At 44.1% G+C, this 24587-nt stretch overlaps 1 protein-coding gene across 3 annotated transcripts in view; it reads left to right on the forward strand.

The window, feature by feature from the left end:
- SEPTIN11 (septin 11) overlaps window positions 1-15288 on the forward strand; it is a 73590-nt gene extending 58302 nt beyond the window's left edge. Inside the window, exons 8-10 of one of the 3 annotated variants that reach the window (XM_077814913.1) lie at window positions 2925-3057; window positions 4992-5179; window positions 15156-15288. In XM_077814913.1, the coding sequence (XP_077671039.1) occupies window positions 2925-3057; window positions 4992-5179; window positions 15156-15174 (340 nt within the window). In that variant the 3' untranslated portion in view covers window positions 15175-15288. Of the gene's footprint in view, window positions 1-2924; window positions 3058-4991; window positions 5180-9027; window positions 13262-13884; window positions 14706-15155 lie in introns of those variants that run through there. The other 2 variants (XM_077814912.1, XM_077814914.1) reach the window with 2 other exon arrangements.
- The last annotated feature ends 9299 nt before the right edge of the window (window positions 15289-24587 follow it).

The following is a 24587-nucleotide window of genomic DNA, read 5'->3' on the forward strand; positions in this document are numbered from 1 at the left end:
ACTGGTTAGTCTCTAAGGTGCCACAAGTACTCCTTTTCTTTTGACTTAAGATGGGCTCAGCCCTTCCCATTCAGGAATCCAAGGAATTTCCATTGCTTCCTGTGTACTTGAGGCCACTTTTGCTCAAGTTTATAAGTAGAAAGGAAATGGGGAAAGTACCTAATTTTATACATCGGGTGGATGCTAGTAGTTTAAAGTACCCCCACCCCCTTTTCCTGCAGTAGTTGTATTCCCAAAATGAGGGAAACGGTCGTGTAGGGAGGGTATCCATTATTTCTCCCAAGACAAGCAAGCAAATATGCATTCCCTTGAGTCTGAGTCGTGGTCTACAGAGAGCATGTCCGCAGCAATCCTAGCTCCTCAGCTGGTTTACATTACTCTGTCAGGAGCAGTAAGTATTCTATTAATCTTAAGCAAGCTGGATAAGACCGCAGCAAACTGTTTACACTAAACAGGATATTGCAGAAAGGAAGCATGTAAATGAGAGGCCAGTGTCAGTGAAATTAAGCTCGTTGCAAGAATGCAGGCCACTGCTCGTGCAGGCTCAAAGAGGTGCTAAAACAGGAGGAAGTGTCTGTGTTCCTAACAGAAGGTTTTTGGTTTTGTCTTTTTGTTTGAGAAGAGGTGGGTTGTACCCCACAAAAAACAGACAGCGTCTCTTTACTGTTGTACTCTCCTTGCTTCCCATGCATTTTCCTCCTCTTTGTGGAATCCTTTCTCCGTCGCTTGGGTTGTTAACTGGCCTATCGATTTTTAAAATAAAAGCTAGAACTTTTTTTTTCAATTGACAGTAATTTGGAAACGTGTTTTCCTTAATTGGATGTAAATGTTCAGATTCTGGGAGTTTTCTCTGGAATGTAGGTTTATGCCTCTTCGTTTGATAGCTGAAGTAACAGCGTCTCTAGAGTGCTGCGACTGTAAGAAGTTCCTGAAATCCCAAATGGCCTTGCTTTTATACGCCTCCAGTGAGTTTTCCATATGTCATTTTGAATTCCTGGGCCAAATTCTCTGCTGGCATAACGGCCGAGAGGTCAGCGGTGTTGCCCCAAGAAAGAATTTGACCCAGACGAATTCTAGAGAAGTCATGGAATTCTACCAGCAGAGAATTTGGCCCAGACGAATTCCAAGAAAGTCAGTGGTATTACATCAACAAACAATGTAGCTTGCTGGCTTTCACGTATTTGAAAGTTTCGCACGAAGGGTGGGATTTCCAACTGTAGTTGAGGGCCTAACTTTGGTAGGCTCTTCTGCAAATGCCAGGCTAAAATAATAAGGTGATATCAGTAAAAATGAGTAATTTTGTCTGTCGCTGGAAAAAATCCTGCATCAGCTGGCCAGCCTTCCGCCTTCCACATCACCCTGCTCTTTTGTTTGTGACCAAGATGTGGGTTGCAAGGCAGGATATGATTAACTGAGTATGGAGTGCTTTCAGTTTGGTTTCGTAAGGCTCTGCTGCTCTCTAGGATACTATATTGCAACTGCAGTTTCTAATCTTCACTCAAACGAACAGATAAAACTGAAAGCACGCACAGGGTGCTAGCAGCTCTGTTGATGAAGAAGGTAGTGTATCCAGAGCCTATACTTGGACATTTACAGGATTTCGATTAGATATGGACCACAAACAGAACCTTCCATCGAAAATTGAGTTTCGGGTAGATTCTGATTCGTTTGTCTGGATCTTTACCTATTACCACCAGTCTGGGACTGTTTCCAGTCCAGATCCAAAAGAAGCTCATTTTCATTTTCCCATTCTCAGATGGTGAGAATCTCACGAGAACTGAACCGTATGAGACTTCCACCATTCAAGTGCTGGGAACCCAGCGAGGTCAGCTGGTATCATGAGACTGTCTCTGTCTGTGGTTGATAGTGCAGAAGAGCAGCTCATGAGAGACCCATTCCTGCAAGGGGCTGTGGGGAAATTGGTGGGAGCTGGGGTTACTCAGCACTGTGTGCAAGATTAAGCCTGAGATGTAGCAATCTGAAGGCTATGTTTGATTGGGATTGCAGGAGGAACTAACAAAGAAAATCACTGCACGCAATGAAGAATAAAGCACTGGCCCGAAGCAGGGGCAAATGTTTCACTAACTCAGTTTTAATTGTCCTCATTGTGCCTACGCATAGAAAGTAGCCTGGGTGTAAACACAAAATCCATATCAATGGAGCTTTAATTGGGATTGTTTGTTCTCAGGAATGTAACCTGGGAAAAGAGTTGCTGGCAAACTCCAGCTATCCTTTTGACTGAGATTTTCAAAGCCACCAAAGGAATAAAATAAATGGGAATTTGGCTTCCCAATGCCCTGAGCGACTCTGAAAATCGCAGCTCTTTGTGTACGTGTGTGTTGGCCCATTTTATCCCCCAGAGGTCTGCTGCAGCATCTCCTCGTTGGGTAGTAAATCAGTGTCAAGAAACAGATTCCTTTGTGTTGATGGAGGAATGAAGAAATTAAAGCTGTAAAAGATGGTGATTCAGAGGAAGAATAATAGTGTTTTACCAAACATACCAGCCCAGAATCTGTGTTCTGTTAACCCTGGATCCTATGTAGGCTAGATGCAGGACAAACAGAAGATGAGGCAAGCAGATTGGGAGCAGACAGAAATGTATAACTGATCAGGCATGGAAGGCTGTGTTAGCTGCTGAATTGCAGTAAATGCATATGCAGTAGCTGGTTTTGAAGCTGAGTCACTCTTGCTGCCTGTTAAGTGACTTGCGGACTCTGAAAGCCTTTTATATAACTTCCCAAACCGCGGCCTTCCAGAAAACGGGAATGGAGATCCGGACAATGCGATCAGGTCTCTTCTCTGAAATTCCATGGCGATGCTGAGTGAGGGGTGACATGCCAAGAGGCCCAAAGCCTGGGTGAATATCTCTGGTCCATGCACGAAGCGTAATCTTGACTGTGTTTTCCCTTGTGTATTTTTAATAGTCTCCAAGAGACCTATGAAGCGAAGAGGAATGAATTCCTGGGTGAGCTGCAGAAGAAGGAGGAAGAAATGAGACAGATGTTTGTCATGAGAGTGAAGGAGAAAGAAGCAGAGTTGAAAGAAGCGGAGAAAGATGTGAGTGATTTCTAACCAAAAGGGTTAGTGCGGGGGTTTACGCTGGGAGCTTGAAAGGGGCCTAAAGGATTTTGACATTTGGATCCCACTGGTAGTCTGAGAGAAAGGATGGCCCACTTGTTAGGGCATGTGCCTAGGTGTTGGGAGACCTGGGTTCAAGTCCCTGCTCTGCCGTAGACTTCCTGTGGGACCTAGGGCAAGTCACTTAGGGCCAGATTTTTAAAGGTGTCCAGGCACCTACATTGATTTTCAATGGGAGTTAGATACCTAAACGCTTTTAAACACCTGGCCTAAGGTCCCTGTGCCTCAGTTCCCCCATTTGGACAGTGGGATAATAGCGCTTCCCGGCTTCTCAGGGGTGTTATGAAGATACAGACATTGAAGATTGTGAGGGGTTCAGATGGGGGGAAGAGGGGCAGCAGATAAATACCATAGGCACAGAGAACTCCCTCAGGCTTCTTGATAAAACCCCAGCCACCACATCATGCTGGCTCTGCAGATGGGAATCCTTCCTGCCCAATGAAAGGCGCATACGTGCTAGGTCATACAGCTCAGTGGTTCCCCTTCGCCCAAAATACTGGGGACAGCTGCAGTCTGGGGAGCTGATGGCTTTGCAGGATGGCACCCAGCGCTACAGACTATCTGTCTTTGAAGGGGCCACGTTTCAACCATTACAGTTCTTTGAAACCTGGCTGCTGCATAGAGCCTTTCAGCAGCTCAGCACTGTTCTCTGGACTGCCACCCCCCACTGCAGAGTCGGGGTTTTTCAGAGTGCAGCCCCAAAGGGCACAGCCGAACTGTCATAATCCAAGAGGGCCATTTCAACAGGAGTTGCTCTAAGACCGATTCCCTGCCTCCCTGCACCTTGTCGTCCCATTATATCTCTGCAAAGGGGGTGTAACATGCCACCAGGTCAGAGTGGTAGCGTTTTGCACCCACTGTCTACTCGCTTTGTGCAAAGGTAGCTGTCCCCACATGGTGCTGGGCAGAGGAGAATCAAGCCCTGAGCGTGTAAGTGCACAGACGCCTGTGAATGTTCCGAGAGCATGAGAGAGTTTCTGGAGGGCTTTTCATCAGGTGGTCACGTAGCAGTTTTGCTGGTCACCAATGTACAACAATTTGTCACTACACAAACGAAAACACATTGTATGAGTCTGTTCATTAAAGTGAACAAGACACATCATTGTAACCTTCCCAGTGCTTGGAATTGGGAATGAGTTATCTAGCAGTCCCCAGAAAGCCAGAAGATATGGTGGAGGAGAAATGCTAGCTGGCTTGGGTCTTTCATGCAGTCATCTCAAATTCATGTCAATACGTGAATGAAATAGATGTTTAAGGCAGTTCTCTTCACACGTAGATTTCCTGCAGCGAAAGGTGAAATCCTAACTTTCCCTGAAGCCTGTTGGCAGAATAATTAGTACATAAGCACCCAGCGATACCTCTCCATACTTTGCTCCTCCTTGTAGAATACCAGGATTGTTTAAAATCCCTTTAGGAAAATTTCTTTTTGAGATCAGTAAAGCTTGGTTTTGTGGTGAAGGCCCTGGACTGGGAAGATCTGCCTTCAATTCCCAACTCTACCACAGCTGTCTTGTGTGACCTCAGGCAAAATTTTCAAAAGTGCCTCAATGACTTAGGCTTCTTCATGCATTAGAAACGGGATTTAGGCTCGTAGGTCCCACTGATTTTCAATCTGACCCTTATTTCTTTCTCTACTTCAGTTATAGACTACTTCCTTTGGCCGTCGTGCCTGCTTAGATTGGGAGCTCTTCAGGGCAGGCACTGCAGTTTTGCTATAGTTCTGCTTTACGTGTGTGGAGAGCATCTAGAGCTGTGGGACCCCTGTAGGAAGTGCTGTAATTCACACAAATAACAAAAAGCAATATTCTCTCCCCCTCTCCTCCAACTCCATCATCCCCTCCCTGTCTGGGCAGCTCCATGAAAAGTTCGATCATCTCAAGCGGACACACCAAGAAGAGAAGAAAAAAGTGGAAGACAAAAAGAAGGAGCTTGAGGAGGAGCTGAGCAACTTCCAGAAGAAGAAGGCAGCCACTCAGCTACTACAGTCACAGGCTCAACAGGCTGGTTCCCAACAAACCAAGAAAGACAAGGACAAGAAAAAGTAAGGGGCTGTCGCACTACAACCTTGTGGCCTTATTCCAGTGTGTGTGGTTTTTTTCTGTTGCATGTCTGTATTTGCTTTTCCCCATCATCAGACTGGAAACTGGGCTTTTTACCAGACTGATCAAATAAAATATCTCCAAGGGGTGGGCCAGGGAGATGATTTTAATGTTTCATTAAAAGGGTACCGTAAAGTTTAATTTATCCCTCTGGCTGGTTTGAGAGAGCAGTCAGAAAGTAGAGGTCTAATCTGTGATTTTTCAAGTATACTCCGAACCAACTTTGGGACACTCAGGTCACAGACTTATTCTCCTGAGCCCAATAAGAGTGTCTCTAATTGTACTTCCCTTCCCCACTTATACTTTAACTATAGTTCCTAAGTCTAAATACTTTAGGGTTGCGGTTATAGCTGTAAACACCTTTAAAACCAAAAGCTTAACAACCATGTCATTTTGACATGGAACATCCTAGTGCCAAACAGTGAACACTTGGAAGGGTTTTTTTGTTTTTAAACTATGGTACCTATAATTACAGGTTAATTTAATTCACGTAGTATCAATTCAACATAATAAGATAGCACAACTGATACATCTAGCAAAAGATAAATGGCATTATATTTTCTACTATTATGTATTTACACTTGTGAGGCAAATTCTACTCTCAAATACTTATGGGACTTCCGAATGGCAGAATGTATCCAAGGGCAGAATTTTTCCCTTTATTGGCTTTAAAAAACCCCAAACTGTCTCGGGATTGGAGACTTACAATGAAACCAAACAAGTTTGACAGAGCTGAAGTAGAATAAGAACGGATTGTCTGTATAGCAGAATGGGACAACCTATTCTGAGGGCAGTCTTGGGTAAAAAGTACCAATAGTTCCTCTGTGCCATTCTCAGATAGGGTAGGGTTCCCCTGGGATTTCTTCCAGGTTGCCTGAGATAAAAACACACATTCATTTTACTGAAATCATATACCCTATAAAGAGAGTGATACTGTAGAAGCTGAGTAACACACACAAAACTTTGTTGTCTCCAGACCTCAGCAAACGTTTAATAGCCAATGATCCAGCAAGGTCTTGCATTATACATATGGCATAGGGCATTTCCTGGTATTCTATGAAATACGGTCATAAATAACTAACACTAAGCTGTCATTGACAAAAGAAAAATGGTTGAAGTGCAATTAATGATGTGGCAGTTTTTGCTTTTTATTTGGTCACCTAGGGCTTGTCTGCACGTGGAGTTATTCAGGAATGGCTGGTGTGCTTTAAATTCCCATCCTACCTTAATCTGAATTAACTCTCAAGTGTGGGCAAGACCTTACTTGCTAATTGACTAACTTCAACTATTCATAAGAGGACTAGAGCGAGCTAGTGAGCTTCTACTTTATTTCATGTACACTAGTATATTTTTCTACAATGGGCAGCGGCACCGTGCTCTCGTCCTTGTACCAGCAGAAGCCAGAGTCTCTCTCTCTGGTTTCTGCTGCTGGATCAGTGCTCTGAAAGTCATGCCCAATGAAGACATTTAAAATAATGAAGGGCCAGTTCCTCACCTGATGTAAATCAATGTAGCTCCTATGGAGCCATGCTGGCTTACTCTAGCTGAGAATCTGTCTCTAAAAGCTTACGCAAAGACCATAGAGAAAATACAGCATTTTCATGTGTACTGGAAACTCATTTAATTAAAATAATTCAAAAAGCAGATCAGCACAGAACTAATAATATCTGGCAGTAACCTTCCTAGAATGCTGAGATTTCTCCCTTGTGCGTTTTCAGTAAATAGGATAGACTGGAACAAGGGTCCTGCCTGGCATGGCTGTTCCCACATTGTGTTCCCCTAGTATGGTCTTTTTTCTAAGTAACTTGGAACTTTTGAAGACCTTTTCCTACTCGGAAATCTTTGAAATGGCGCTGCTAACTTAATATTTATATAAAATCTGCAATAGGCTTCTTTATCTCTTCTGTATCAGACTGAAGCTATATGCAGTGAGGTTTGGTTTTGTAACTTTTAATAGTAGATGTTAGCTACTAGTTATTCCTGTGAATTTTTCGGGCACCTGCATGGAATTGGTGTATTATATACGTCATGTTTCTAGTTGCCATTCAAATCACATGGTTTCTATTCCGCCACAGAAATCCAGTCATGAGGAACATGCACTTTTGCTTTGTAAATATGTTTAAAATAGTCTCGGCTCTCAGTATCATTCCACACCAGCTGTTGGGAGTTGCTCAAATTGTTTTATGATGTTCAAATTGGTAACAGAAGCTGGAAAGGAAAATGCGGATGCATCTGCATTGTAGCATATCTTGGTTCCTAAAACCTTTAAATTTCCTCTTGCACTCTAATGAAATGCTACAGTTTTAATAGGTAAGGTTTTTTATTCTTATCGTTGAGCTGTGGTGGCATGACTGTGATGTTTTATACAATTACCAGTGGAAGTCAGGCTAATCCCTGAAATGCTCTCTGCCGGATTTCCCTTGTAGCTTCCCCAGAATGCAATTTATTGGACTGCTTCTTTTTAAAGGTGGAATTACACATCTGTAACTTGGACCGCTGAGACCTTATCAGAATTCTGCACAAGCCAGAATGATGAAACAGGGCCAAATTCTCTGCTGGCCTAACTCCACTGGAGAGAATTTGGTCCCATCCCATGAGACTAAACCACTGTCCTTATTACTTCCTTTTTACTGTGGTTTTTCTGATGGATTCATGAGTGGAATTGAACATCTACAGTTTACAGACATTTTTCTAACTTTTGTTGATGTTGATAGCCCTGATTGAGGAAAGAATTTTGGGTGGGAACAGCACTTAAGCATGGGCATAAGTCCCCTTGGAGTTCGAGGTATATTAACTTTTTCATTACCACAGCACCTAGGGGCCCTATTTGTAGACCAGGCCCCACTGTGCTAGGTGCTGTACAGCCATGTGCTTAAGTGCTTGCCTAAATCCCATCCTGATCCCATAATCTTAGTTGTGGCCTTGGCATTTCTTCATACCTAAATGTTCCAGAGGCATTTGCTGGCAACGAGTGTGGTCATGGCACATGTCTAACCAGAGTGGGTCCTTTTTAATAAGATCAGTGAAATGCTTCTTGGCTCTTGCCTGTTCCATTGAATAGGTCGTCAGCTGCGTACCTAGATGTGTGCATTGTATTACCTGCCATTTCTCAGACAGGCACGGGAGTTGGAACTCTTTTGTTTGGCTTCTTTAATGTAAAGTCACTTTGTAAAACAGTACAAGAAACTTCTCTTCCTTTAATGAAAGGAATTTTCAAACGGGTGCAAATATACTAGGCCGTATTCAGTCATGGTAGAAGTCCTTAAACTACACCATGCAGGGTGTTCAATGGGGGCCTGGGACGACACCCACTGAAGAGAGACTCTAGCTGATTTCAGTGGGATCGGGATCAGACCGGTCAGCTACATTTTCAAAAGTGATGATTGACCTTAAAGTGCCCAACTTGAGATGCCTTAAAGGGGCCTGGTTTTCAGAAAATGTGAAGCATCCGCTCTCAGAATCCCTTTTAAGATGTCTTAGGTTGGGCATGCAAAATCACTAGCCACTTCTGAAAATATTGGCCTAAGTCACTATCAAACAGTAACCTAGTTTGGACTAACTATGTGGTTGGTTTGTTTTTCTCCACTCAGTTTTTCTTTGCTTTTGCTTGTCATATAGAATAGAATTGACTCCAATTTTAAGGTTTGTTTCACTCCTTTTTAATTTCATAATCCATTTGCATGGGCGTCCACCGAAGCAGAATGCTGGTGTCAGCTCTCCCATCTTTCTTTCTTTCTTTTGGGTTTCTATTATTTCTAATGTTTTTTGTTTTTGTTTTTTTAACTTGCAGTGCAAGCTTCACATAAAGCCTGGCAAGCCAAGGATGTTCCTGCATTCACCTGCTTTTGCAGTAATGTGTGTCTGCCATCTGTTTGGTTTTTGTTTTTGTTTTAAACACAAATAACTATTAACTCATTTAATAATGGAGTGGGTGGGAGAAAGGTGGGTGAAGCAGTGAGCATCTGGAAATTGAGTGCGTGCGGGGGGAGAGGTGTGTTCTTGTTTGAAAAGTTGATGCCATTTCTCTCTTTGGTAAGGACAGCAGCAATAGATCAGACCTGCCACTTGGCTTTGAATTGAGAGCAAGACTTGTGCGTCATTGGCTTGATCCAAGGGCACTTAAAGACATTGGAAGGGTTTCAGGGTCAGGCCTTAAATGCTGCTGTTACTCGTTTGCACACACTGCTCTCAACAGGCCAAACTGTGATTCCCTTTACTCACACTGAATAGCACGAGTACTCCCATGGAAATCTGGGAGCTAAGTTATGAGTGAGTTACTATTCAGTGCGAATAAAATCAATGCAGACTTAGCCAGAGTCTCCCCAGTGTATTGCTAAACCCAGAAGTCCACTTAAATGAGTGTTTCTTTGATAGCTTGACTTGTAAGACTAGAAATCCCATTGTTAGGTTTTTGTGTGTGTAGGTAACAAAAGAGCAACTGACCTTGCATGCTTTTATTCTTGCATGACTTTTTTACCTTATGGATAATGACTTTTGGCCTGGCTTTTTGTAATTCACCCAACAGGTTAAATATTTTTGCAATAACTCTTCTCTATTAAGTGTTGTGGCTAATCACTAAAAGCTGTACAGTATGCATCAAAAGGAGCTGCAAATTCCCAAGACAGGAGGTTCCCCCTCCCCTATTGCTTTGAAATCAAGAGTCCCCCATCAAAAACTAACCAGGTGACTGAATCCCATCCCAAAACTTGAATACACTTTTTCCACAGATTGCCTGAGTAAAAGTGTCACCCCTCCACACTTCGTTGATTCCTGCAGGGCCCCATCCAGCAAATGCATAAGCACAAGAGTAACTTTACTCATGCAATATAGTTCAATTGACTTTAGTAGGAGTCCTTACAGGAGTAAATTTTTGCACATGCTTATGTGGTTGCAGGATCAGTCTTGGAACATAGTGTCTTCTGTTGGTAAGTGCCAGTGAACCATTAAAGGAGTTAATTAAAACTCCATTAACTTCAGTTTCTCTGGGCTCCTAAAGTGGAGAATAAGGCTGTTCGCTCTCTTTACCGGGCTAAGATATAGCTATCTTGCTTGACAAAGGCAACATCAATGCACTGATCAGCTCTGCGCAGCCGGCTGAGGCTTGGGATGCAAACAATAGTTTGCATTAAAAAACGGTGACTGAACGTCTAGCATAAGCCAGGCCTTTTTTTAGGGCGTCCTTGGTGTGAAAATTGACCTAACTGTTTAATTTGTATTTTCTATGCCATTCCTTTTTGGACAGAGTCTTTTCCTTTCTGATACATTCCAAGAAGTGGCGACCCATGTTTACTCTATGACTTCTGGATTTCTTTCTCTGCTGCTGCTGATCTGCCAGCTTTCCCTCTGCTCCTAGCTAGGTAGTCTCCTGTTTCTTTCTTTAAAGCACTCTTGAAATTAACCCTCTTCACCTGATCCCACACATTCCAACTTTGCTTGTTTCTACCCAAGCACAGGGGTCATGTAACTACAGTCACAAAGGCAGGTTTGGGGGGGGTTGTTTTGTTCTCTTTTCCCCCCACCCCCACTGCATAAACATGGCTCTTAGGGAGGGGAAAGGGTGGCTGGACAAACTGCATAAATTTAAGCAGAGGAAAAGCAGGGAAGAAACTTTTGAAACTCAAGCTAAGTTGTCATGTGAACACAATCATTGGAAGGACTGACAGTTGCAGTAGCCAGGTTAAATAGCAGTAAAAATCAGAGATCCTTGCAGTTTTGCTTCAGCTTAATCTTATAAACTCACTTGGTATTGAACACATGAAACCAGTTTCCTAACCATGGGCTGCATTTGATCATGCAATATGCTCAAGTTTAAAGCTTGTGTAGTGTGCTTCCATCAGCTGTGTCTGTGCGTGTCCGATTTTTAATTAACACAGGTGGGGTTTTTTTGTGCCAAGTAAGAGAACTTAATTTTAACATTAGTTTTTCCTGTTCAGTTTAAAAACCCTTTCAAGGGAAGCTTGGCAGAGAAAATTAGCTGAGACTAGGTATTTTTATTTTGGACACAAAGCTGTTGCCAAATGTATTAAATGCTGGGGGGAGGGATTGGTTTGTTTCTCTTTTTAGCAAAAAACAAAATAAAAAACATCGTTTTGGAGAAGCTGGGAATAAAATTTTAAATTTAAAATTTTTTTTTTTTTTTGCCCAATAGCACATTAACTTTTAAAAATCCCTGGGCCATGTTTAGCTTGTTACTGCTGCACTTCTTTCCTTTCTGTATCTATGCCTTTTTTCACAGTAGTCCCTGGCTCTGCACGGAGTAAGTGATACCCTCAAATCTAGTTGGATGTGCTTTCTTTCACCTTTGCATGTAAGTACAGCAGCAAGAGACCTCTCTGCCCACTTTTGAAATGTAGAAAACTCAACTTTCATTCAAGTGGCAATGCTGAGGGGTTTTTAAAAACTTTTTATTAAACAATAACCATCTTCAGCTGGGATTTTCAAAGGAGCCAAAGGGAGTTAAGCACCAGCTCCTACTGGCTATTAGGGACCCCTAACTCATTTGAAAATTCCAGCTTAAGGTAGCGTTAGCTTTTGATGACAGCTACGTAACCCTAAATCTTGCTTGTGAGGATCTGCAAATGGTACGATGTTTAAACAGCAATGACTAGTCACTGATAATGCTGCATTTCCCAGAGGTGCTGGGATGTCCATTTTTAGGATGTTATAAATGAGCAGGAACAAACAATGGAGAGTGCAGATCTGCACATTAAAGCACTCCCTGGATGTGGAGTAAAACCCATAGGCAAAGTCTGAATGACATACTGGCCACCTGGGAAGGGTGATACTTGTTCCAAAATGCACTGTTGTGAGTATTGGGGGTTGACTTTCAAAAGCACAGATTAGGCACGTGATTCCCACTGACTTAACATCTCCTTGATTATAAAGGGGTTTGTTCAAGAGTGCTCAATATTGGCGTCACTGCTCCTCTTTAAATCCATGGGGAAACTCCCCTTCATGCTTTAAGGAGCAGAGTTAGGCCAACACTGAGGGCTCTGGAAAATCCCACTCGTTATATAAGGACCTTGACTGTGCTTATCCTCAGTAGTAACTATGGCGACCTGAGTATATCCAATCATGCCCAGAGTTATAAAACAAAACCAAACATTACCACTGGACCAAAATCCATGTCATCTTTCAGTATGGGGTCACATGTCATCTTTGTGGCTGACGGGAAAGGGGGAATTACAAGGTATTCCACTCGGTGTCTCCAAGCTGGAATTTGAACCAGCTAGTGAAAACTGGCCAAGGTACTGATCTGCAGAATGCATCCTCTCAGCTGCCAAGCCAGACTCTGTGTTCCTAGCTACTGGGAGATTTCCTAAATACAAGATCACTTATCCTTTTGCTGCCTTGTATATTATAACCCTGTCAAGAAGACTTTTGTATTTGTGTCTTTTAAAAAAAAAAAAAGCCTTATTTTATTTAACACAATCAATGGGTTTTTTTCAAGTAGTTCTCATTCTACTTTTAAACTGTTGTGACGGAATACAGCAATGTCTTGTGTGTGTTATCAAATCTGTCCATTTGAATCATGTTCTGATTTGCCATTCTCAAGGTGTCAGAAACAGCTTATTCCTGTCACATCCTTTCTCCAAGGAGCCCAACTGCATTTACAGTATCTATCATCTATGAGGCCCTAAGGGCCAGGGTGTGACAGTATGGGATTATACAAATATGAAGGCTGTTTTTTTTTTAAACTAACTGAAAATAAAGCTGTGAACAGCAGTAGGAATATTTTGTGTACTTATTTTTAAATATATGCTGATGGCCTTAAACTAGAGGTGTAGAACATTGTTACCTTGCTCTTTGAAAATAACCCATGTTTTTGTCCAAATGACTGTATACCTTCAGCCAGTGTTAATGCAGAATTATGTATGTATGCCTCTTAGATGTCTTATTGATGTCAAAATGAATCATAGCCTTCCACCATAGTTCAGTTCCTTTTTTTGTATGTGCTCTGGGGTGCGAATGTGAAATAATGCCAACACAAAGCGGGAAAGGGGAAATATATTTTTACCCAAACACTCTCTAGTTTTTGTGTGGCCTTTGTAATTTTATTTTGTTGTGGTTGTTGGATGTTGGGTGAAAAAGAAGTGGACGTGTGTGAATGCCAAAGGTGACGTTTTTATACTTGCTTGATGTTGACATAGACATTTCTTGTTCTTTGGTTGATTGCTTTTGGGCTGTGCTAAGGCGGTTCACAATGGGAGCATTCATTTTACCTTTTTTTAAAACCCCATTCCTTGCTCCTCTTCCCCTGTTCACTAAACAGGGGCTTGGTGGGCCAAGCCCCTTGCACCGCTCCTGCTGCATATTAAACCCTTCACATATGCACGCTCTCTCCCCTTCACAGCTTACTTCCTTTAAAATGTTTCATTTTCTCTTTTCCTTCATGGTTGAATTCTGAACTTTTTCTTCTTCTTCCTTCTGTAGCTTCTTCTTTATGTAATGGTCACCTTGCCAAGCCCCCACTCCCTTTCTCCTAATGGGCATTAGAAGAGCCAGCGGGACATGTACACACCCGTTGGGAGAAGAGTTACCTCATTCTTCCATCATCTCCACCTTGCTCTTTAAAGCGTGGGTCAGGGAAGTGCGTAGCTCTACGGGTCTGTTTGCTCCCCAGTGCTGACCAGTATGTCTTCTACAGGATTTTCATTACCACAAAGAGACAGAATAAGTGGAACAGAGAACTTAGATGCTATCACAGATATTACATTGGGAACTTTTCTTTTGCCTTCACCTGCACACTGCTCTTGATAAATAAGAAGCTTACGGATTATGGACAGAATGAGTGTGCAATAATAAAGGATTGCTGAGTAGTAGACTTAAGCTAGAACTGACTTTAATGCTCTCTGACAAACATCCTGATCTGGCTACTCTGAAAGCTGTGTGCTCCTGTGCATTTTAAACCAGTTCCTTGGACAGGGATCACTGTTTTTAAGTATGAAGTGGCATGAGCAGAGAGAGCTGCTATTTGATACTGTCAGGTTGATGGAATTTGTTCAGTTGTTTTCAGCTGATCTTCTGCCTCTTCGTGTGCAAAATGAGATCTTTTCCTATGAAGTCCAGCCACGCAGATTGCTGCTTGAGGAGAAGACTATTTAAGTATGTGAAGCCCATCCAGTAACTGTTTTTACATGCTTTATGTAGTCTTGCTGTGGGACGTGCATAAACTTTTTCACTTGTCTACTTCAGAAGCAGATTCAACAGCGAAGAGCTTGAAAAGTGCCAAAAAGTAAGCTTGTAACTTAGTTTACACATGTAAGTCAAGTGCCCTCTAGTGTCAGTGGCTCGGTTCATTATGATTGTCGTTTTTAGGTGTATTGTGGGGAGGTTTTTTTAATCACTTGCTGCCAAACTGTGGCTGTTCATTGCTCCTGACCACAAATCAATGCCGTATTTCAGTGTGGAGTGACAAAGGGAATGCAGAGTATTTTACATTGCCTCCTTTCTTGGTTAAAGAATAAAAGCCACTGTCGTTCCCAAACTTGCTTATGTGCTTTTTCGGAAGTACAGGTTTTTTTGGCAGTAGTAGAGGATTTGGACTCCTGCTGCAAGAGAGAGGGCTGGATTTGGAGTGACAAAACAACCCTTTCTTCAATCTGATTAAGTAGATTTGTGCTTATACATCAAGGAAATATTTAAATCAGCTGTACAAAATTGTCATGAATGTTTAGCTAGCTGAAATAGTACTCTCCTCCTACTGAAGGAGTGGTAGAAGATGGGGAGAGAACCTGAGGGTGGAGTTAAAGCCCTGTACCTGGAACAGACTTGCTCAGAAGCAACCACCTATAGAAAACATATTTGAAATATATTAAGTTTAGAACACCAGGCCTCAATCCAGGAAGTGTTTAAACACAGGGTTAGTCCATTGCTGGATTAAGGCCTGACTCTATTAATATTTCATTTCTTCCACAGATTTTTGTTACCACTTTAGTAAAACGTGACTGTTACTGATTAGCAGAGATGAGCCCAATTTTCTAGCACTGTGTGATCAGGCTGTGATGTTTCAAGGGTAAGAGGATACTGCTTTGATCTATATGAAGCATAGGATGAGAGATTCTCATTGTGCTGCTAATGGCACACCTTGCCCTCATTTCAATGGGAAACAGGATCATGGCCTATGTGACTTCAGTAGAAGTAGGTGACCCCAGCTGAAAGTCACCTCTGGGCAGAAGGTCAGCTAGAGGCTTAGGCCTTACTTAACTCCCTCTCAAGCCCTCATTTGAGAATAAAATTTATGCACGTGCTTAAGCATCAAGGCCCTGCCACCACTGGATGATGTCTCACCCAGGGAGTTTATAAGGGCCATGCCTTCCAAACAAGTTTAAGCTACTTAGCCCCCAATCCATTTGTGCCTCATTCCTTAATGCACTGCTGCATGCTCTAACCCATCATAGGGACTCAATCAGGTGTGAGTATTTTTAAAATCAAATAGTAGTTAGGAACCCACTTTTGGCTTCTGAAAATGTATGGTCAGAACTGCTCCCCTGCCTGCATAGTCCTGAAGCCTACAGTCTGCCTAAGGCACAGTGAGTTCACTGCTGTCCTGTGCACAAGGAGTTGAGATTCAATTAAGTTTGTATACATGGTTATACAGCCAGGCTCCTGCACCCTGATCAGGCAGCTGGATGAGCTTAGACCAAGGGTTGGCAATCTTTCAGAAGTGGTGGGTCTAGTCTTCATTTAGGCACATGCCAGTAATAAATTAACATTTTTAGAAGGTCTCTAAAATATAACTAAATGAGTATTGTAAATAAGACTCTTCATTTAAAATTAAATTAAAATGCAGAACCCCCTAACCAGTGGCCAGGACCCAGGCAGCATGGGTGCTACTGAAAATAAGCTTGTGTGCATCATAAGTTGCCTGCCCCAGCTTAGACCATCACAGAAACATGAGTGCTTCATGAGGTAGGGCCTGTGGTGTTTTATTTTCACTTGATTGCCTTGCAAGTGTTATGTAATGCACACAAAAGGCTGAGCACCTGTGTTACAAACCTATTAGTGGCCCCTTAGGGAAGAAGATATGATACAGCTGAGGAGCTGCTGTTCGGTAAGGGGCACACACTTATTTGGGTTCTTTATATGAAGTGCAAGCCTTTGAATTACTTATGTTGGCCATATGCCTAGAGAGAGGGGCTCTTCTAATGTTTGAAACAGAAACCCATCACTTTCTTGTTAAACACATTTAAAGTTTCCCCACTTGTTTTTGTCAAGGAATTTTGAAAAAGGAAGGATGGTGTTGACTCGCTTTCCCCCCTCACACCCAGCTGTTAAGAAAAGTAATAGATATCACTTCTGTTAACACAGGGAGAGATGACAACATAAGAGTCATCCAAAGCAGTTACATATTACTCACCAGGCAGGGTGCTCTTCCCAATAGATTATGGAAGCAATCTATTAATTTAAAGGTACCAAACACTTTGGTGTAAGAGAAAAAGCAAAACAGGATCAGCTCCAGCAATGAGGTAAATGCATTAGAGGGCCATGGGCCAGATCCCCAGCTGCTGTGTATCACTACAACTCCATTGACCTACACTGAGGTGCTGCCACACAATAGCGTCTCTATCCAAAGAGCTAAATAATAGTGCCTACCTGTATCCAGCTTGGTTTTCCCTGAGTTAGTGCCCTTCATGGGTGTGTCCCTTCTACAGCTGGCCTGCCTTGCCCTGCTAGCTAAGTCTCCTGAAGTTTTCCTTGCACATCACCTACTGTTCAGATAAGAGCCTGTTCCCCAGAATAAAACAAGTCTGACTTGTTACTATGGCTGCAAGGAAAGAGAGGAGAGTCAACATTTACTCAGCCCATGTGAAGAACAGTGTCATACCAATGGTAATTAACACATCTTCACAGCTATGGAGGATTCCTCCTCCTCCGGTCACTGCTGCCAGCTGTGCTTCACAGAGTAAAAGGGAGACTTGGGGACAGACTGAACTGGCTCAACATGAGGTAGTTCTGTCAACTCCCCTTGAGCTGTGGAGATTTACAGCTGCTGAGATGCTCTAGTCTTCACCCTTACATCTCATGAAGTAGTGTGGTCTGGGATTAGGAACCCCCTCCCCTTACATGCTGTAGATCAATTTGTATTTTGGGGTACAGTACTTGAGCCCCATCTGCCTCCAGGCCAGCTCCTTGTAGCTCCCACAATTCCCATTCACAGAGTGCGCTGTAGGGGAGGGAATGTAGAATGCAGTGATGAAAGAAAGCATAACTCCTTCACAACATCACATATAAGCTCTTAGGGACTGTCTTTTTGTTCTGCATTTGTACAGCACCTAACACAAGGGGGCCTTGCTCTGTGACCAGGCTTCCTAAGCACTGCTGCAACACAACCAAGGCAGAGAGAACTTAACACTGGGAAACCAGTCTTACCCCAGTATCTAACAGCGGATTCTGCTGGATTCTCTGCTTGCCGTGGTTTTATAAGCAGTGTAACTCCACTGACCTCAGTGGAACAATGCCTAAGGGAGAGACACATTGTGCTCTCTGGGGTTAGCTGCAGTGGTCCGCAACCAGTCAGTGCTGCAGGTTCTCAGCGCCTTTGGGAAAAAACAATGGATTTAAATGTCTAACTTTAAAAGCCTCCCAGGGTGGGACTTGTACCCATTTTGAGTACCCCTTCCCACCCTTTAGTTTGCACAGGACACATAGCCAGCCCATCTAAAGCAGCCTGTACAGGGTCAGTGATAGGAGATGCTCACCTGTTCTCTTCCAGAGTAACCACCATCTCGTGCTCTGCTGTATTGGAGTCCCTAGGCTTGATGAGCTCAGCAGCCAAAAAACCTGAGGCAAGGAAGAAGTGGAATGATGATTAATTTGTTGTCCATTATTACTAATGTTCATGTTAATCACAGTAGTGGCTAAGGACCAACCAAGAATAGGGCCAGGCACTGAACAATCATGGCATGACGGTTTGATGTTGTAATGGGAGCTGAATGTAGTAACCTCATGGGAACACGGTGAACAGTGCAACAGGCTGCCATGAGGTTGTGACTCCATTCAGTGACTGGCTTGGCAAGGCTGGAGCTCCAAGCAACATGCAGGTTCCTCTGGGCATTTGTATCCGTGTCCACAAGGCACCTCCTCCTGTGTGATATTCAGGCGTAACATTTAAATAATAAAAATGTGGTCTTGGTCTCATGTGGTCTTTTAAATGCTCCATTTTCCCATGCACAGTGGTAAAGTGCGGCCAGGCCACCACCCAGAACGTAAAAGATTAAGTTGGGCCTCACACATTAGCAGCACCTGCCTTCCAGTGGGCTGCCCTGCCTCCTCTGGGTTTAGCAGGGGGTCACAGGCACGGAAGGACTTCATTGCTCACATGTTGTGGGAACGGAGCTGGAGGAAGACGGGACCAAAAAGCGATGCATCGTTGCCCGTTAAAAGAGTTATTACTTTCTTGGAGCTGCTGCAGCACATTAGTAGATGCAGATGGTACTGAGCCATTTGGCACGGTCCCTCTGTTGGACGCGTGCTGGTCGGCGTGACAAACACGAGCTTGGATTTGGCTAACTTTTAGGGCATAAAAATGTACTTTTCAGCCGCACTAAGGCCTCAGTCAAAAAACCCTTGAGCCCAGTGAAAAGACTCCCATTGACTGCAGTAGATTTTGAGTCAGACCCCAGATGAGGAAGAAAATACCCCCCCACCCCCAAAAAAGAATTAAATGGCCACAGGAAAAGCAAGTTGGGCCCGTGCCCATCCAGTGTGGTTCAGAGCTGACACGCCTGTCTGCTGGAGGAAGTAGATGGTGAATCATTCACTAAGCAACCATGTCCCTAACACAATTTTATTGACATCAGTGTGTGTGACATCACCACAACACTGCACTGTGGGAGACGATAAACTTCATGAAGGGAGGGGAATTTGGTTTTTAAATGAAGGATTTATACTGTTAACACAATAAATAAAAGGCAAGTATCCAAGTAGAGAGAAGCAAAGATCATTTCCCTAGAGACCTTGGAGAAGTGGCAAAGGACTAGAGGATAATTGCTTTCCCCTTACATCCGTTTCCTCTGCTGCCTCTACAAGACTGAGAACCTGGGGCAGGCTGGATATGTGCAGACAGAAATTGGGAAACATCTGGAGGGAATTTTTTAAAATATTAGGATTCAAATCACCTAAATGCAGAGCCTACTTTATGCACACAGCTCACCGTTGCCATATACACATGTGGTTGTGCACATCAGCAGGGACTTGCCTACAGGAAGCACAAGGCACCAATGAATCAGGACCTATAATTCTACACACCATTGTCTGTTCCCTCTCCACCTGCATGTTCAGCGCCAGACTCAACTGTAGCCCTGTTCAGTCCTGCTGCACCATCCTAGCAAGACGGTTCCTTGGTATGAGAGCAGCTGTCCTTTTCATTCTTCAGACAGCTCCAAGGCACCTTTTGCAGCCTGAAGCATTTGGCTTTGTAAACTTGCAGGGCTGCCATATAATTATGGTTGAAGTGGCACCGCACCATTCTGGACAACAAGCATTCACGCCAAGTCAAAATAATCTGCAGCTTTCACGCCCCAAAAAAATCCAAATCAGTGTAACAGCTACATCAGCCACAAGAGGGAGGCAGAGGCTGCAAAAGACACCTTCCATGACTCATTTCAGAGTAACAGCCCTGTTAGTCTGTATTCGCAAAAAGAAAAGGAGTACTTGTGGCAGCTGAGCGACAAACCAATTTATTTGAGCATAAGCTTTCGTGAGCTACAGCTCACTTCATCGGATGCATACTGTGGAAAGTGTAGAAGATCTTATTATATACACACAAAGCATGAAACAATACCTCCTCCCACCCCACTCTCCTGCTGGTAATAGCTTATCTAAAGTGATCACTCCTTACAATGTGTATGATAATCATTGTAAGGAGAGTGATCACTTTAGATAAGCTATTACCAGCAGGAGAGTGGGGTGGGAGGAGGTATTGTTTCATGCTTTGTGTGTATATAATAAGATCTTCTACACTTTCCACAGTATGCATCCGATGAAGTGAGCTGTAGCTCACGAAAGCTTATGCTCAAATAAATTGGTTAGTCTCTAAGGTGCCACAAGTACTCCTTTTCTTCCATGACTCAGTGACTGCTTGTGTACTCTAGGGCAGTGGTTCCCAAACTTTAACAACCCACGAACCCCTTTCACTAAAATGTCAAGTCCGGTGAACCCCCTCCTAAAAATGAGTATTTCCAGGGACTTTCTCCCTTACCTCAGCATAAATTATAAAAGCAGTGATCTTGGAAATATAAAATCTGTTTTTATGACATGCTTATTACACATTATTATTTATCATTACAGTATTTTTATTACATTACAAAAACGACACTCTTCCAAGATCTCACTTTTATAGTTGGTATCACTGTTGATTAAGCCCGTTATAAGACAAGGCTCCTATCAGAGGCGCCAGTAGAAGAAAGGGGTGCAAGGGCAAAGCCCCCATGCCCCCCCCAGGGAGGGGGCATTGCTGGAAAAGTGGAGGGGCCCCCGCAGGGGCCGCTGGAAAAAAAGGGAAGGTACCCGTGGGGGGGGGGGCACCGATGCAGGGACAGCACTTGACCCTCATCGTGCCCCCCTCCCCCCCCACTGGCGCTTCTGGCTCCTAAGGAGTATCTGATGTGGAACAGCATGAAGGTATTTAAGAAGCCAACTCAAAGAGCTCCTCCTACATGAGCATTCAGATCTTGAGCAGTCCAGGCAAACAACACACAGTACAAAAAAGCTTAAAACTTGATCATAATTTTAAAAACACTAGCCGCCTATTTAATTTTAATAACAGCAAAAAATATCCACCTCCCTTTCCATTTTGTACAAGTCTAAGTTTAAATCTCCTCAGTGTGATAGATAATCCTTGCTTTGATCAACTTAGTTCTTGGAAGTCCCCAAGGCTCCGGGCTGCTGGCCCCATGCTGCCCCGGGTCCCAAGGGACAGCTCTGTGGGCCATTAGCGAATTCTCCTCCCCCCCCCCCCCACTCCAAGAACCCCCTGTAACATTTCGTGAACTTCATTTTGGGAACCACTGGTCTAGGGTCAGGGTATGTCAAACATGGCAATTGGCGGTGTGACTGCAATGCAGGTAGGCAGGCCCATGCTGACTGACTGAGCTCGTTCTGCTAGCCCTAGCAGTAAAGATGCAGTGGTGTGGGCTGTCCAAGCGTGCCCAGACCCTGGACTTTAGCCCACACCTCTGCATCGTCGCTACTAGTCTTAGCTTGCTAGCTAGATTAAGGCTCCTGTGGGTATGACTACCTGAGCTACAATCACCCCTCTGACTGCCCTGGAGATGTACCCGCAGCCCTGCACTTCCTCCTGCAGCTGGCCGGTCCCGGAAGGGGGGAAAAACGAGACACTTCATCGGAGGAAGGATTGCAGGATCTGGCTCAACGCTGGGAGCAGCTCACTACAGCCATGCTGGCAGGGAGCCGGCGGCCAAGCTGCGGAGGACTCTGAGCAGACACACAGGCACTGGGCCTCCATGGAGCTGGCCCTGACCCCAGCAGCCCTTGTGGGCCAGAGTCCTGAGAGCAGGGGAATCTCATGGAGTTTCCTGACCCCTATGCCGGTGGGCCCAATAGGGACACAGTCCAACCGTGTGAAACACTGACATCCTGTCCTTATAATTCCCTGTGCTCAGCCAGAAGAGCAGAGGCTACACATCACTAAAACACTTCAGCATTTGCTTAACTTGCAGCAGGTGCAAGGCCTGGTGAAGTCCATGGGCTTTATTTAAGCATGTGTTTCCAGATGGGCTTTTCAAAAGAGCACATGTCCCCTTGGCAACCATTGGGCTTTGTACTCCTAAGTCAGGTGATTCTCAGAAGTCACAGCCCAGCTGCTTCACTGAATCAGGGCCATTAAACTCTTGAGCCAAAGAACAGGGATCTGCACTCAGCCCACGAAAGCAAGGCAGTTTAATTCAGGAGTTAATATCGAACACAGCTCTGTGCACGGATACTGGAGGGTCACTAGTTCTGCGTTTCCCTGCTGTTGAGTTACACGAACGTAGGTCTTTTCAGAATATCGTGCCATTCACACTAGCTGGTCCCGAATTGCCCTGCCCAATAGGCATAGAACTGGTTTCCATGTGCAAACCAGAGAACTCTACGACGGCACCTGCTAATCACTACATTTAATTCTGCCTTCCTTACAGTGAAAATTGACTTTCTGGCTTGAGTAGACTTATTTTTACATATTGAGAACTCTGTTCTCCGTCACCCAAGAGCAGAAACGCCTAAGGCAACATGCTTTGTAAGGAAAAAAATATCAGCGGATCTTTTACTTAAATAATCACCAACATTTTTAGAATTCTTAAGTATTCTGGGCATTGCCAATTTATCCAATCCGAGCACACGGCCCATAGCCTCATCACTGAACTGATGGGGATTTTCATATAGATTTGATAAAACAATGTGTTCAAGTGATGAAATTTCAACACACAATGCTTCACTTGCCACCCCTCCAACAAAATTATACCATCCTGAAAAATAGTGCCATGAAAGGACCAGCCCTAAGGAGATAAACTGGAAAAGCATCTACCATTGTGGCTGTTTGGGCTGGGATTTGCAAAGGTGTTTAGGAGAATTAGGTGTCCGACTCCCAGTGATGTCCTTAACTCCCTTAGGTTCCTCCAACAGTCCCAGCCATTGTAACCTAAAGTTTGGCTGCTCAGCAAGGCACTGCCCTGTTTTTCAGAAAGTGCCGAGCACCCCCAGTTCCCAATGGTCTCTGGCTGAAGCTGCTGGGTGCGCTGAACCTTTGAAAATCAGGCCACTGAGTAGCTTCAATAATACTAAAGTTTAGCTCATTGATAGCATTTTTCCATCAGTAGATCTTAAAGCACTTAAAGGAGGTCAATGCCATCAGCCCTATTTTACATATGGGGAAATAAAGGCACAGAACGAGGCAATGACTTGCGCAGGGTCACCCAATAGGCCAGTGGCAGAGCCGGGAACCAAACCCAGCTCTCCTGAGGCCACACTAGATTTTAAGCCCCCATTTTTGAAAATCTTGGCCATAAAAGACACAGACTGAAAAAGCCTGAATCGTATTGCTGCAGAATGACAGAAAGATTCACCCGGCTTCAAATAAAGCATTGCTTATTACCAGTATTCTAACACACACGGAAGAGCCAGTGGGGAAGAAATGGGCGCAGGGGGATTGGGAGAAGCTCAACGGGGCTGAGTCTATGACTACGTCTACACTTACAGCAACATGGAGAGGACAGCCACTGCATACCCCCCAGCACCAGTATAAAGAGCGGTGTAGACGGTGAGGCATTGCTTAGGCAAGTAAAGACACACCAGAACCACAGCTCTCAAGCAAGGCCTGCCAAATCTACATTGCAATTTGTACTTTTCTTTTCATTTACTTTGCTTTTCACTGTGGCACGGAGCGACACACCCTACGTGGTGCCGCCAATGTAGACGAAGTCTATACTGAAGCACTCTCTACACTGTCAATATTTAACTTACTTTGTAATCACATAGTGCCCTGGCTGGCTCTGAACAATTTGTATCTACAGGAGTCTCAACCACACAGTAACCACGGCAGCTAGCAAGATGCATTCCCCCTCCCAGCTCTGCACAGAGCCTGGCGCCCTCCCAGGTGGCACTCTCTCACCACTCTGCCTCTTTAGCTTGTCAATTTGGTTTCTGGACCCCACATCACCTTTTCCAGGTTGTTGGGTGTTTGTCAAGCGTCCGGCAGCATCGAGAAACAGTAACACGTGTTTTTTCGGCCCCTTCACATCCTCCATCTATTGGCTCTGTAAAACATTTCCCCAAGGCTCCACAAATCAGTAAAAGGTCACGAGAAGAGAACGAGGTGGCTAAGAAATCGAGAGAAGGGGTGTCCTAAGGCCCAATCCCAAAGGCTGTATCGACAGGTGTGCCGATACAGAATCTGCTCCTACTCAGCCTCTTGGAAAGATGTGAGACACCTTCGGCCTTACATTTAAGGGACAATCCATGGCACAGTGAGAGCACGTCGTGTTTCTCTCTAGCAACTTCCTTTGGAAACCTCAGCAAGATGCTTTTGGTGGTTCTCAAGACAATTACATCCAGCTAGGTAAGGGCTTATCCATACTGGCCAGCTTTGGGAACTCACTCACAACTGCAGCTGCACCAATGCGAGCATTCATGTCGACTGGCCACCGGCATTCTTACCTCCGTCCCAGCAAGGCCTGCTCAGAGAGGGCACATGTCCAGAAGGAGCGCATTAGTTCCAAAGCAGCTGAGAAGTCCAGGAGAGCAAGGATGGACTAAAGACCTTGAGATGTGGCCCAAGAGTAGGTTATTAGAAACCTCATTTTCAATGGAGAGGAGGAAGGGGAATCCAGATTGGAGCTGGTACAGAGAAAC

Source organism: Eretmochelys imbricata, chromosome 4 (genome assembly GCF_965152235.1).
Source record: "Eretmochelys imbricata isolate rEreImb1 chromosome 4, rEreImb1.hap1, whole genome shotgun sequence".
Lineage (NCBI taxonomy): Eukaryota > Metazoa > Chordata > Testudines > Cheloniidae > Eretmochelys > Eretmochelys imbricata.